At 35.7% G+C, this 12661-nt stretch overlaps 1 protein-coding gene and 1 long non-coding RNA gene across 2 annotated transcripts in view; one reads left to right on the forward strand and one right to left on the reverse strand.

Moving 5' to 3' along the window:
* The window catches only part of LOC134554249 (uncharacterized), a 126899-nt gene that overhangs the window by 100262 nt on the left and 13976 nt on the right, over nucleotides 1–12661 (forward strand). The window lies entirely within an intron of this gene.
* The window catches only part of ADCY1 (adenylate cyclase 1), a 158686-nt gene that overhangs the window by 25229 nt on the left and 120796 nt on the right, over nucleotides 1–12661 (reverse strand). The window contains exons 8-11 of the mRNA XM_063404701.1: nucleotides 10145–10300; nucleotides 6561–6755; nucleotides 5077–5174; nucleotides 1794–1878 (exon numbers count right to left, since the gene is read on the reverse strand). Of these exons, the coding sequence (XP_063260771.1) occupies nucleotides 1794–1878; nucleotides 5077–5174; nucleotides 6561–6755; nucleotides 10145–10300 (534 nt within the window). The remainder of the gene's footprint in view (nucleotides 1–1793; nucleotides 1879–5076; nucleotides 5175–6560; nucleotides 6756–10144; nucleotides 10301–12661) is intronic.

Genomic DNA, 12661 nt, shown 5'->3' on the forward strand with positions numbered 1-12661 from the left:
CAACCAAATAAGCTGTCTACTACTTATTAAAGACAAAATACCCATGATTTGAAGATGATGCTGGACGGTTCATAGGGGCAAAGCAAAATATAGGTTCAAAGACCACATGTCCTGACACATTGCACAATATTTTTTGTCTGTGTAGTACGTATACATTTTAAATGTTGACGTGCTAGGGTATTGGATTAAAATGGAGAACAAACTTTCAAAAGATATGGTAGGAGACACATCTGAATAAAAATTCTAACACTAACAATATTTATACTTCTGACTAAGTCATTCTAAGATTGCATCTGCATTATGATTTATGATAGCATTGATACATTTATGATAGCATGGAAATTTGGGCTTCATTTTCTTAGTTTTCTTTTACTTGTGGAATTTTTATTAACCAAATAAGTAGTGTCAGATTACCAAAATTCTAGGTAACTGGTACAATGAAGTATTATCAAAGTGGTTTTGTGACTGAGGTATTTAATGCTAAAGCATGGAAAAGCTTGAGTCAGTTGTGCAGTGTGAAAGAGCAAGTGCCATAAGACTGATTAAAATAGGAAAGTGCGCATTTTACAATTGTATATCCATTATCCACATGATATTAATTTTATTTTATTTATTATAAGACAAATTTTTGCCACAAAGTTTTAAATTGTGATATTCTAAGGTTTTAGGTTTCTTTATTTTTCTAATACTGGATTTGATCCTGTATAATATTGAATTTCTGGGGAAACTGGAATAAATACAAATTTTCTTGACTGACAAAACAGATGGAACACTTCTTATGTTTGTACAAGCCCCAGAGAAAGGTATAAAGAGCAGTTACTTCCTACAAACTTTGTCTGCATTTCTACCATTTATAGAGAGTAGAACAGATGATAAACTACTCTGCCCCAACAAAAAAAAAAAAAGAGATCATCAAAGTTACTGCCAAATAATTTTTGTAAGTTCATAAATAAAGTCCTGTTCAGCACTTGATACTCTGCTAATATACTACTTATGTTTCCAAGAAAACACACACTTTCTTCTGCTAAAGGGCACTTTTTAAAACTAAAATATGTGTGTGCGAATCAGCAAAGCTCATTAACAGTGTAGGTGTTTTTTCCTGATATTTGTCTGAAAAAAAAATTATTTAAATCCAATACAGATTTCTTTCATCAGAAAATTAGCCTGTAGATGCTTTATTCTGATCTGGCAGACCTATTTCTCCCCTAAAACAACCAAATGTCCTTCTGCATCATTACTGTTGTGAAAATATAATGCAGAAGAATTAATCATTACTGAAGGTTTTGAAAAGGCCAATGACTGTGTGTGCAAAACATTGTGTTTTACTATCAAAACAGCTGCTGTTTTGGCAGGAAAAATTTTGAAAACAGAAGTGAAGTTAGTAGGACTTTACACCCAGACAAGCTAGAATGAAAGAGAGAACTTGTGTGCTCTGTGCTCAGAATGGAGTAAAAGTCAGGTTAAAGCAGTTTATCTAAACACAATATTTAGTGGCAGGTGTTCAGGGAGGATTTAGTGGCAGGTGTTCAGGGAGGATTTAGTAAGAAAGAAAGCACAGAATGGCACTGAATTTTACACTGCTGTAATAATTATACTTATGTAAAAAGCCTGCTTTCAGATGATTGATCTTTGGTTTTGAAGTGTATAATACATTACTTACCAAGGAACTTTAAAACACGTAGATTTCAGACTCTGTGGATATGTGAAGTATAAACTAATGGCTTCATATTTCAAAGGACAAACATAGCATGGCCCCCAACTGAAGAATAGTCACGAAATCTTAAATCACTTACTTGTACTCGTGTGACATGTAGATACATAATACAAGCCACTAGGAAGCATATGCAGAACACCAGGAGAACAAGAACTACGGTACTCCTAGAATCAAAACACAATAGAAGTAACGCAATGCAACTCAGTAATAGAAAAGAACTCACTGATGTTAGGGATCCTTCTGAAATAGTATTTTAAATAACTGGTGCGGGTTGTCCTCCTCAACATCACTGTTATACTAACCATCACAGTGCGAATTTAGCAGTGATGTCCACTGCTCTCAAGACCATGAAATCAGTAAACGCGCTTGTAAATGGTCCCCATTCTGACCTCAAAAATGAGATCAAAGCACCTCAAAAATTCAAATGTATGGTCATCAGGAAAGATGCTTTCTAATTGTAGGCTAGTGCAGAATATTCAACATGATGACTCTTGTAAGAGAAGTGTGTAACTCAATTACTTGGCCTTGGCAGCTGTGTTAATAATTACCAGATGCTTTTTTCTGTCTTGTTTCTCTCTCTCAAAGATTCAGAAATCAATGGTCATTCAATTCAGACACTTAGCAAGTCAAATAAAATCAGACCAGATTGCCTTCTAATGAAACAGAAAATCTCCATCCTTTTGAGTCTTCCTCAATGGTAAGACAAATCTTAAGTTTCACAAATATGCTGTAATAATTTTTTAATTCTAAATCTTCTGTCTTCTGGTTTATCAAAATAGGTTTGTTCTTAATGACAAGAGGGGTGCAAACAAAGGACTTTCTTTCTCCGGAAAAAATTCTCTTGGAAAAGTGCCTTATGGATGTGAGCAAGCTGACAAAAATTAGTCCACCAGAGTGGGTGCACTTGATTTCTGCTCAGGGGCAGCCCGGGCCCATGCCAACCATAGAATCAGGGCTCTATGACAGCAGCATAACATGATCTTCACACCTTCTTTTCTAACTTGTGAGAACAATCAGTCAGTCCAGAAGCCATTTGAGCAATGGATTTAGGCATACATGTATCTGTGCCCTTGACAATTACTCGGGAAAGATTGTTTATACATGGTTTCTAACAGTAAAAGTGTTCAATTCTCCTGTAGTGACTTAGATTTCAAATTCATGGAACAGTCTCTACTGATCCAGGAACAGGGAGAATTCTGTGGTGTACCCAGAATGGGAAGGTGACTCCGGGTGCTGGATTCTGAATATAAGTAATAATCAAGTCAGGGTCTCATGCCTTTAGAGAATTCACTTGTATTCAGGATGGTAGCATGCTAGAAAAGAATGCAGGGGACATATCTGCAACAAAATCTTATAATGCAGCAATAGCTGACAACTGACAGTAGTGCTGAGTGGGACCCTGACAGATATTTTGGGTTGGCATCTAAAAAGGGCTACATTGCTTTTTTGCAATTGCACAGATTCAGATATTAAAAGAATTGATAGGGCTTTTAGCGGCTACACTGCATATGCCTGCATAATTGGACAGCTTAGGTTGACAGGAATATAGCCTTACTTTGATCACCTCCATCTGGGAATATACATCTGAGAATATAAAATGTGTCTAGTTGAGAAGCTGTTTTTCTCAAATGATGATAATTGTGAGAATGGCAAGCCATCATCTCAATAGCATTGATTTCTGTATATTTATACAGTAATTGACTTTCCTATGACATTTTCTTGTCTAGATGATCAACCTCCTTCTTGACAAATAGTGATATATACCTTCTCCCATTAGGGTAACATATTACAAGCCTTGTCTTGGCTTTGGCATTCTCTTGCCATACCTATAACTACTTTGGCAATCTAAATAGCAGCTTTCTGGAAAGAGGGGAAATTTTCCTATACTTCCAAACTTTTAATTTAGCACGTTTGCATCTGTGTCAAAGCAAGGGAAGAGCACAAGAAGAATAGTAATTTGGCTGTATGAAGCCACCACTCAGACACTGTAAGGAAGAACTTAGGAGCATTTAGTAGGTGGCTTTTTTAACTAACCCAGGCTATCTTCATGACTTTCTGTGGTGATTTCTTCTGGAACTTGTGTGTCTCTCAGATCACTACTTAAACTGAATCTCTGCCCAGCTCTTTTTAAGTGACAGTAGTTTTTTGAAAGGCTATTATATGATTCTTGGATATTCATTCTAGTTTCAACTGTGCTAATACACTTTGTTTCTCCTTGCTCAAAACTGCTATGTACTGCAGCTGTGGCTTAGTGAAGAGGCAGGTGAAAGGCTTCTTAATGCTCTTATTAGTCAGCAGAGACATTACTCTGAAAATGATGACATAAATGATGATTCTTGTCAGTGACTTTGAATTCTTTAGATGAAAGGTACTAGCTTAGAAATTAATTTTGTATTTTATTAATGTGAATAAAGTGTTTTCCAATCTTTCAACTAGAAGTAAAAGAATATAGAAGTATTATTCTAGCTGCAGATTTGTGAATAGAAAAGACCATAATTTAAATAGAATTTTCAAAAGCATTATCTTGTGGCCCATTCTATTCCTATTGAAATCGTTATAGTTAGTAAAAGTGAGTAAAGTTTATTTTAAATGTTTTGATATTCTAAACTAAAAAAAGTTCATTATTAATATCTTTATACCTTACATACAATTCTATCTCCCTCTAGATTTGAAAGTGATCTAATTATTTTTTATTTAGTAAGCTTGCACACAGAATGGATGAAATATGAGGTAATCACTAAATAATCACTTAACAATAGGCATAGGACATGTCCCAAACACATAATTTTGTTATATTTGCTTTAGTGCAGTCAAAATCGGACTGCAAGTTATGTGTGCATAGCCAAAACATGCTCTAGGCAGTTTATGTAGGGATGCCAAAAACTTCAATGAATGCTATAAATGCAGGCCTCAACACACCTGGATGGGTACTTTCAGTACTTTGTTACCATTAAACCATGTATGGTTTTATCTATGTTGCTACCAATACCTGAAGTACTTAATCCAAAGTAGAACAAACACTTTTAGAAAAGCCACAGCAATGTTTTTGTTTGTAATGCAGAAATGCTTTAAATAAGTTAAAAATAAGAACTGAAAGTTTACATAAACACTAAAATGTACTTTTTCCTCTAAGTGCATACTACTACAAAAGAAAAAAAAAAATAAAAAAGATAGTGAAAATGTCTCCTGTGGACAAATGAAAGAGATAACAATTAGACTGAGGGTGTACTAACAGAGAATCTCCCATGTGAGAAGATACCAACCTAGGTACCCATTCCTGTTCCAAAGACTTTAATTTGACCCATGCAGGATGTCTGAGGATGTTCCACTTTGAGTTATGAGGGCAAAAGACAGAAACTTACTGTGGTATTATTAGAAGATAGACAAGGCCAAATAAGGCAGCTAGAATCAGTGAGAGAACTACAGCACTGGTGAAGTACTCATCCTGAAGCTGGTGGTACTGTTAAAGAAAGGAAGAAATGAAGACAATAAATATTTTATATATACCCAGACACCCGCACTTTTCCATTCTCAATAAGAAAGAACTGTATCCTAAAATAAAACAACTATTTAGTCACAAACATGATGGCTTAGTTCACATTGAAAAAACAGATGAGGGAAGTCTACACAAGATTTTCCTTGACAGACTTCTCTTTCACCCTCTAACTAGTCAAAACTGGTTTAGGCTCAGATATGAGTTTATCTTTTTAAGAAAAAAAATCAAGCACTTTGAACTAGAAGGGGGTGGCCCTTCCTCTATTTACTCATCATGATAAAAGGCCAAACACCTCTTGCTGCTGCTATCAAGAAATCCTGTCACCTCAGCTGCTCAGGACAGGACACTACTGAGGGGACTTGGAGGCAGCTGCTAATGAGATACATGAGCTCAGTTTGGACCAGCTACTGTCCCTGATTTCACTAAGCTACAGTATTAACATGAGGAAACTTTCTAAGTGTGGAAACATGAAAGTGTTTTCTCAGAAAGATATAAAGTTCAATATCATTTACACCAGAAAACTTTTTATTTGAAAAAAAATGTTACAGCCAACTAATAAATTACTTTGGAAACTTGAAATCAAAATTTATGCTTAAAACCTTAAAAAAATTGGATCCAATATGGCATACAGCCTTCTAACTTGAAACAGTAATGATATGAAATCTTAGACTTTAAAGTTACTTACAGCAGAAAAATAGATTCTACTGCCAAATTAATTCAAAATCTTACCACTTTTGCTTTTTCAAGCACATAAACTAAAGGCTGTAAATACAAATAATTTGTATTCACAAAGAAATTCCTACAATTGTTCCTAAAAGGTAGGAACAATTGTTAACTGATATGCATGCTTGTACATCTGAGTAAATCCCCTGCTTTCAGCACTGCCACACTGGTGTAATATTGCAACCTTGTCCTGAGATTTAATGTGGGGTTTTTTATATTATCTAAAATTTCTGGACCAATACTTATCAGGCTATTTGTGTGTCTTCTTGTCATTAACACCTCTCCAAAGCAGATGAGTGAGTAGGCAGACACATTGCAATGAGATAGCATTAAACAAGTGACTCAGGCAGTTTGGAGAAGCAAAAGAAAGACCAAAGCACAGGATATATAGCAGGGAGTAGGATTCTGTCAAGTAGGAAAATACCATTTTTTTTTTTTTTTTTATGACCTTCAAGTGTTTCCACAGAAGGTAGAGATAATGTCATTCTCTTAAATGAGAGACAGTCCAGTGGAGTATTTGAAGATAGTGAGTAGAATTTAAACATTGCATGAAACCCAAGCAAAAACCCCCACGCTAGCTGGCTTATGATCAGTGAAATCAGTAAAAATAATTTTAAGCCCCCTTACTTTATTCTCACGCTCAATTTGCTTATACTTCAGGGTAATGAAGTTCAAATCAGCCATCTCAGACTCAGTTTGCCGGGCCTCTATCAAGCGGCTGATGTATCTGTTCACTCGAGTTCCTGGAGTGTTGTATACAATATTGGTAGAAAAAGAGGAGCGATTCCTGAGTTTTTCAGAGGCTGTCCTTAATGCTCTCCTCTGTAATATGGATGAAGAAAGAAGTACAGATTTTACTATCATTGTGATTTTTAATTGCTGTTCATATTACTTCAAGTTCACAGAGAGGATGTAGAATTCATTAAACAGAGCAACTACAAAGGATAGATTTCTTATCTCAGTGTGAATTTCACCTTTTTGAATTTCTTTACCTGAAATTCTGATATCATTCAAATCAATGAGAAAACTCCCACTTCATTACAAGATTTTAATCCAGAAATTCTTTCCACATATGGCCCTGACACTCTTCTGCCACTGAGGAAATAATCAGTTTGTTCTCAGTCGGGGTGACTTTACCTTGCAAAATGTTTTTTTCTTTTGATTTGTTTTCTTGACAGAAGACATGGAGCTCTGGGCATCTTGAAGACAAGATAACCAGGCTCTTCATAACACAAGAAAAGTCCTACTGTCTAGGTAACAATACGTTTCAAAAAGATGATTTACCTTGAAGTCTTGGACAATGACCACATGTGACTAGAGGGTCTGAAATCTCAAGTGTTGTGCTATCTTTAACTCACCCAGTTGGCTCTCTTGTAAGACCCCTTGAGTATGCCTCAAGCGCACTTGCAGATCCAGATGGAGCCATCCAACAAATTAGCAGAACAAACCTGTGCCTAACTGACTCCTCCAAGGCTGAGATAGCACAACTACAAGATGATTACTCATAGTCCTTTCCAGTGGAAAAGATTTATGACAGACCATATCTGAAAGGCATTTTAGACAAGCTGTCTCACTTTTCACAGAGAGTACTCAGGAGACAGTGAGCAGCATCTCATTTCCACACTGGTGGAAGCCTTCAGTTGAGGGCACTTAAATCTAAACCATAATGGCTAGATCTGTTCTGTGACTGGACAAGGGTCAAGCCTACTTTCCAGAAGAGTTTTGACAACAAAGCTCAGTCAAGTTCTATTTCTGTAAACTTAAAGGAATATTTTTATCTAGCATCTGCAGAGTCCAAGTTCAAAACATTATGAAATAACAAGTGTACTGAGAATATAATAAATAGAGTCTGTCAGAAAGATGTTAAAGAACAAAATTTCTGTCTTCAGAACACTCAGTCCTAAATAGCCCACTCTAAAGGCTATACAAAAAATCCTTTTAATCCAGTTGGTAAAAAAGATGGTGATCACTATCTAAGTAATCTTGCAGAAATGGCAGTTTCTTTTTTCATTTCACAAGAAATTCTTAGGAGTACCTCATCAGTTAACAAATTGTGAACTACAGCAGTTCATTAGCTCACAGTTTATATGTATATTATATGTAAATCCTTATGAATAGTGAGAAGGGTTATCTGCTGACTGATACCCTAGTTTTCTGTTTGTGAAGAAAAATGGACTTTAGCAAAGATAAAGTAAATTTTCAAGCCTTGTTTTGCTGGTTTTGTATGTAGACAGGAGGTTACACAAGCAGTAAACAATTATAGGGATACATTTTTCTTCAAGCTATCAGATAGGATTACCTGGTAAATTGTCTTTGGTGTAAGAGCTAATTGTTTCAACATGAAAAATAGTCTTAGGACTATACATTGATTAGAGATCTTAAATTGGCAGCTAAACAACTATTTTCAGTGTTTCTGAACAGAGAGAAATTTGTGTTTAAAGAAAAGTATATTTCAGTAATTTATAGGGAAATAGAGTGCTTTTAGGAATATTATCAGAAATACATGATTTTGCCTTCAATAAACTATAATTAGTTAGAATATGTATTGCATTAGTTGCAGCAGAAATACATCTTCAAGGATTTTTAAGGTTCAAATTTAAGCCTATAGGATAACAACAGGGAGGAGGAAAACATTGTTTAAATAAATGTTTCTTTGAATTAAAACCTGAAATGAGGGTAGATGAATATGGGTGTTATTCTGATATATGGAATAAATTATATTAGCTATTCTGCCATTTTGAAACAGGGTTTAAGTTTCTCTTCTTAATCAAAATAGCTGTTTCTTACATATAATTATTTTCTCTAGGTCTCTTATTTGTGTCTCTATTATTATTTTGCACAGTAAACTTGTATCATATCTTGCATATGATCAAGAGCCAGTATTTATGTTTCTCAGAAATGTACTGACTTCAAGCTTTTAAAGACCCCACTTGTTTTACTTTATTTACATGATTTGAGGACTGAAAACTCTAAATAAATCCTACATTGTAACACAGTGTATTTATATTAGTATCATATAATACAAATCCATGATGTGTTACATCAAAGTTACAAAAGCCCAGAACAACTGTTTCCATTACTGATGGCATTGCAGAACTTAACTGCTGTTGATCTGGCATTAAAAAAATTCATCAGATCACTAATAAGTCCACATGGAGATTTTCTGTGTATATTACCATATTTATACATACATATACACAAGACACAATGAAAAATATTGCATATGCTTCAAAGAATGTGTGGATTATTTTTTAAAAAATACTCAAAGTTAACACTAAATCCCAACTGGAAGGCCTTGTACATGGCCAATTTCAAAATCAAATCTGGAGTTTCTGAAAGTCTTCACTGAAGCCGTTTTAAAGGAACTAACTGACTTTTCTCCCATTTTTCTGCTGAGGAAGAACAGGCACATATAAAACTCAAAACATGAAAGTTTAAATGCTTTCTGAAAGTAAGATTTAGACTAAGTCTTCAATAAATGAAAAAACCAGGGGGGAAAAAAGGTGAAGAAATCAGTCAAGCTGAATTACTGATTCCAATGCTTGCATGCCACCACTCACTGGTGGAGTGACCTGTGTAATATTGCCACCTGCTGTCAAAGAAACTGGAATGAGCAACTCTCACAGTTTTTATCCATAAATTTACAGGTAGATTCATATACAGAAAAGAAGCAAACCAGACTACTAGTATGTAAAGCAATTTTGATTTATGGAATTACCAGGCATCCAAGAAAGCATAATTTGTATTTGTGTTTGGGACTTTTATGTTTAAAATTTGTATTAAGGACAAGTAGACGTTTTGGCTAATCAGTTGCCTTTCATATTTCAGAGAACCATGTAGAGAAACAAAATTAATCTGTTGGTTTGCATTTGTCACCATCAGCTTCAGACTAGGATGGACAAAAGATGCAAAAGAATATATGTTTGAAAGAATGAAAACAGCCTCCGGAATTCTAATTCTGGTGAAAAATACCCTTAATAGAAGCCACATAGGACACTTATGCTGGCTTTTCCAAGAGCAGCTCCAAATTTGAGGCCTTTTATAATTAAATTTTGTCTTTACTGTGGGAATTAGATTGCTCTAGCTCCAGCAGCAACACCATAAACTTCTTTATCAGTTGATAACACCACCCCCTATGTTCTCAAAGATGGTCTGCTTGATGCAGTTCTGGAATTGAAACCCAAAAAGTGCACTTGGCCCACATGGACTACCTTATCATCATCCTCACACGTCATGACGTTGGAGAAAGGGATCTCCGCTTTGAACATCTTGCGACAGTGCATGAGCTGAACAAGCAGATAGCAGACTGTCTTGAACTTCATTCTTTTGGCAGGCTTAATATCTGAGAGAATCAGTCCAGGAAATATCTGTTGGACAGAAAAATAATATTTATAGCCAAGACATTGCATTCCCATACAGACATACACATTTGCAGGCATTTGCACCCCTTTATGGTCAGAACAAAACAATAATCTAGTCAAGAAGCAATGTTTTTTCATAAAAATTTCACATTTGCAAATGAAGATTACTTCATCTTTCTTCAACATGAGATGTAAAGAATCTATTGAATAGACTTTACATAAACTCATACTTAACATTTTGGAACTGTTATCTTCTTAGAAATGTGAGCTATAAAAAAAGTACATTAATGACAAACTCATAAAAGAGTTGATATTTTTATTTCCTTAACATTAAAATAAATTTTTGAAACTACAGGAAAAATAAGGAGGCAATTAGCATTTTTATTAGTTGATGTTAAAAAATATAATTTTGGTCTTCTTCTTTCCTTATTTTGTTACTTCAGCCATAGGTTGGTTCATTAAAATCTGAAGAGGACAGCTTTTGCTTTAAAGATAGATACATATATGCCTTAAAAGAAGAGTGTGAGGCATTTACATTATAATTCACATCTTATTTCTACAAAGCAAGAAATGTTATACCACAGAGAAATACTCTCCAAGGGTTAAGTATAACTATTCCTTTTACCACTGAGCTCGCAGTTCAGCAAGGACAAATATTTCCTTGGTTAACTCTTAAATATATATTTAAATACTGCTGACTTCAGTAAAGCCCTAGCACATGCTCAGATGCTTTCTTAGATCAGAATATTATGCCCTCAATATTTATACCAAACTTATTCATGCCTCTGGCATGTGGAAAGTGCTTATGAGAAACATGGCAGGACTCCATGCCTCCTCAGTATAGGAATTCAAACTTGTAAAATTTATTTCTTCTGGATCAACAAAATAAAGAAGCACAGAGCAGATGGTCCTAAGTTTTCCTAGGTACAAAAGACAGAGCAAATCACTCTCCAAAAAACTTTATTCAAATGTTCTTAAAGTCCACAAATGACAATGAGAATTTGCTGTGCATTATTCACAAGAATATGTTTTACTAGAGCTGTTTACATCATCACTTCAATGATCAAAGAATGAAGAAAAAACTGAAAGCATTTGTTTAATGCGTGTTTTCTTGGACAACTAATTTTGGATGGACAGGGTAAATGACACTGATTATATTTTGAATGGCATCTCAGATATTGGTCTGCTGTTATGTTTAACCCATAAAGCCATGCACTTGTATCTTCTTGAAAATCAAGGTTATACATTATTGAACTTTCGATACCTTGTTTAGTCAGTTACACCCTAGCTATGAAAAACAATAATGACCATAATGTTGCACTTGTTATTTTTTTTCCTACCAGACAGCCATGTTCTCAACAGGTGACAGGCTTCAAACGTGCAAAGGTGCCTAGGTGCTGTATTCTACACTGGAATATTGAATGAAGCCAGCTAGCATCACTGCACTGCACTACACTGCATTGTGGTGCTGGGTTTTTGTTACATTATGGTTTGCTCCTGTTACCCTCCCAGTGTCTGATTTATCTTGGGTTTTACTCCAGGTTTTCCCCTCCTCAGTCCCTTTGTCCCCCTTTCCTGACTCTGCCTTGTGTTACCCTGGGGCAAATCACCTACCCACCCCACCCCTCTGGCCCCTGGTTTAAATGTTAAGCACACGGGACCCCACCCTCTCTCTCCTGTACCATCTAAAAGAAAAAACATCTGAGAGAGCCTTCTCTAATTCCTCATTCCAAGCCTCATCACTAAAAAGACCACCACTGCAGAGACAGCCTGTTCTGCACTGTCCCTTGGACTGCTGGCATTCCGAGAGCAGTACTCCTATCCCTAGGGCCAGAGTTTTGAGCTAGCTGGGTCTCACCGGCCTGCCAGTGACACTGCATGGTCAGCAGCTGAAATCTAAAAGGATATTTGTGCATCTAGTGCGTAGTCACTTGTGTAAGTAGTAGTTTAACAATGGCCTGCATGAAGAGATTCCCAATATGAAACCTTTCTTTCAAGGGCTTTCTGGCAGCAGACGTACCACTGAATTGCATAGAAGATACTGTACAAGGATATTCACATACTAATCCTCCTCTAGGTATTCCTAAGGACACCAAGTAGATAGTTGTTTGGCTTGAGTATGGCAGATGTGATCAGTTTTTGAGCTACAATTCCCAACAGCTAAAACATAGTTTTGGAGAAGTATTCCACTTACAAATCTTCGTAATGTAGCCATAACTCCTCTAGAAGCTCTACATATTTTACAGTCTCTCTATCAACCTTTTGATACAACAAAAAATGAGCAACTTTCTTGAAACTCCCTCCAGTTTGGCATGTAATTTCATTTTCAGAAATTTACCGGTGGACCATATCTCAAGAGATCATTAG

Source organism: Prinia subflava, chromosome 1 (genome assembly GCF_021018805.1).
Source record: "Prinia subflava isolate CZ2003 ecotype Zambia chromosome 1, Cam_Psub_1.2, whole genome shotgun sequence".
In the NCBI taxonomy this organism is placed as follows: domain Eukaryota; kingdom Metazoa; phylum Chordata; class Aves; order Passeriformes; family Cisticolidae; genus Prinia; species Prinia subflava.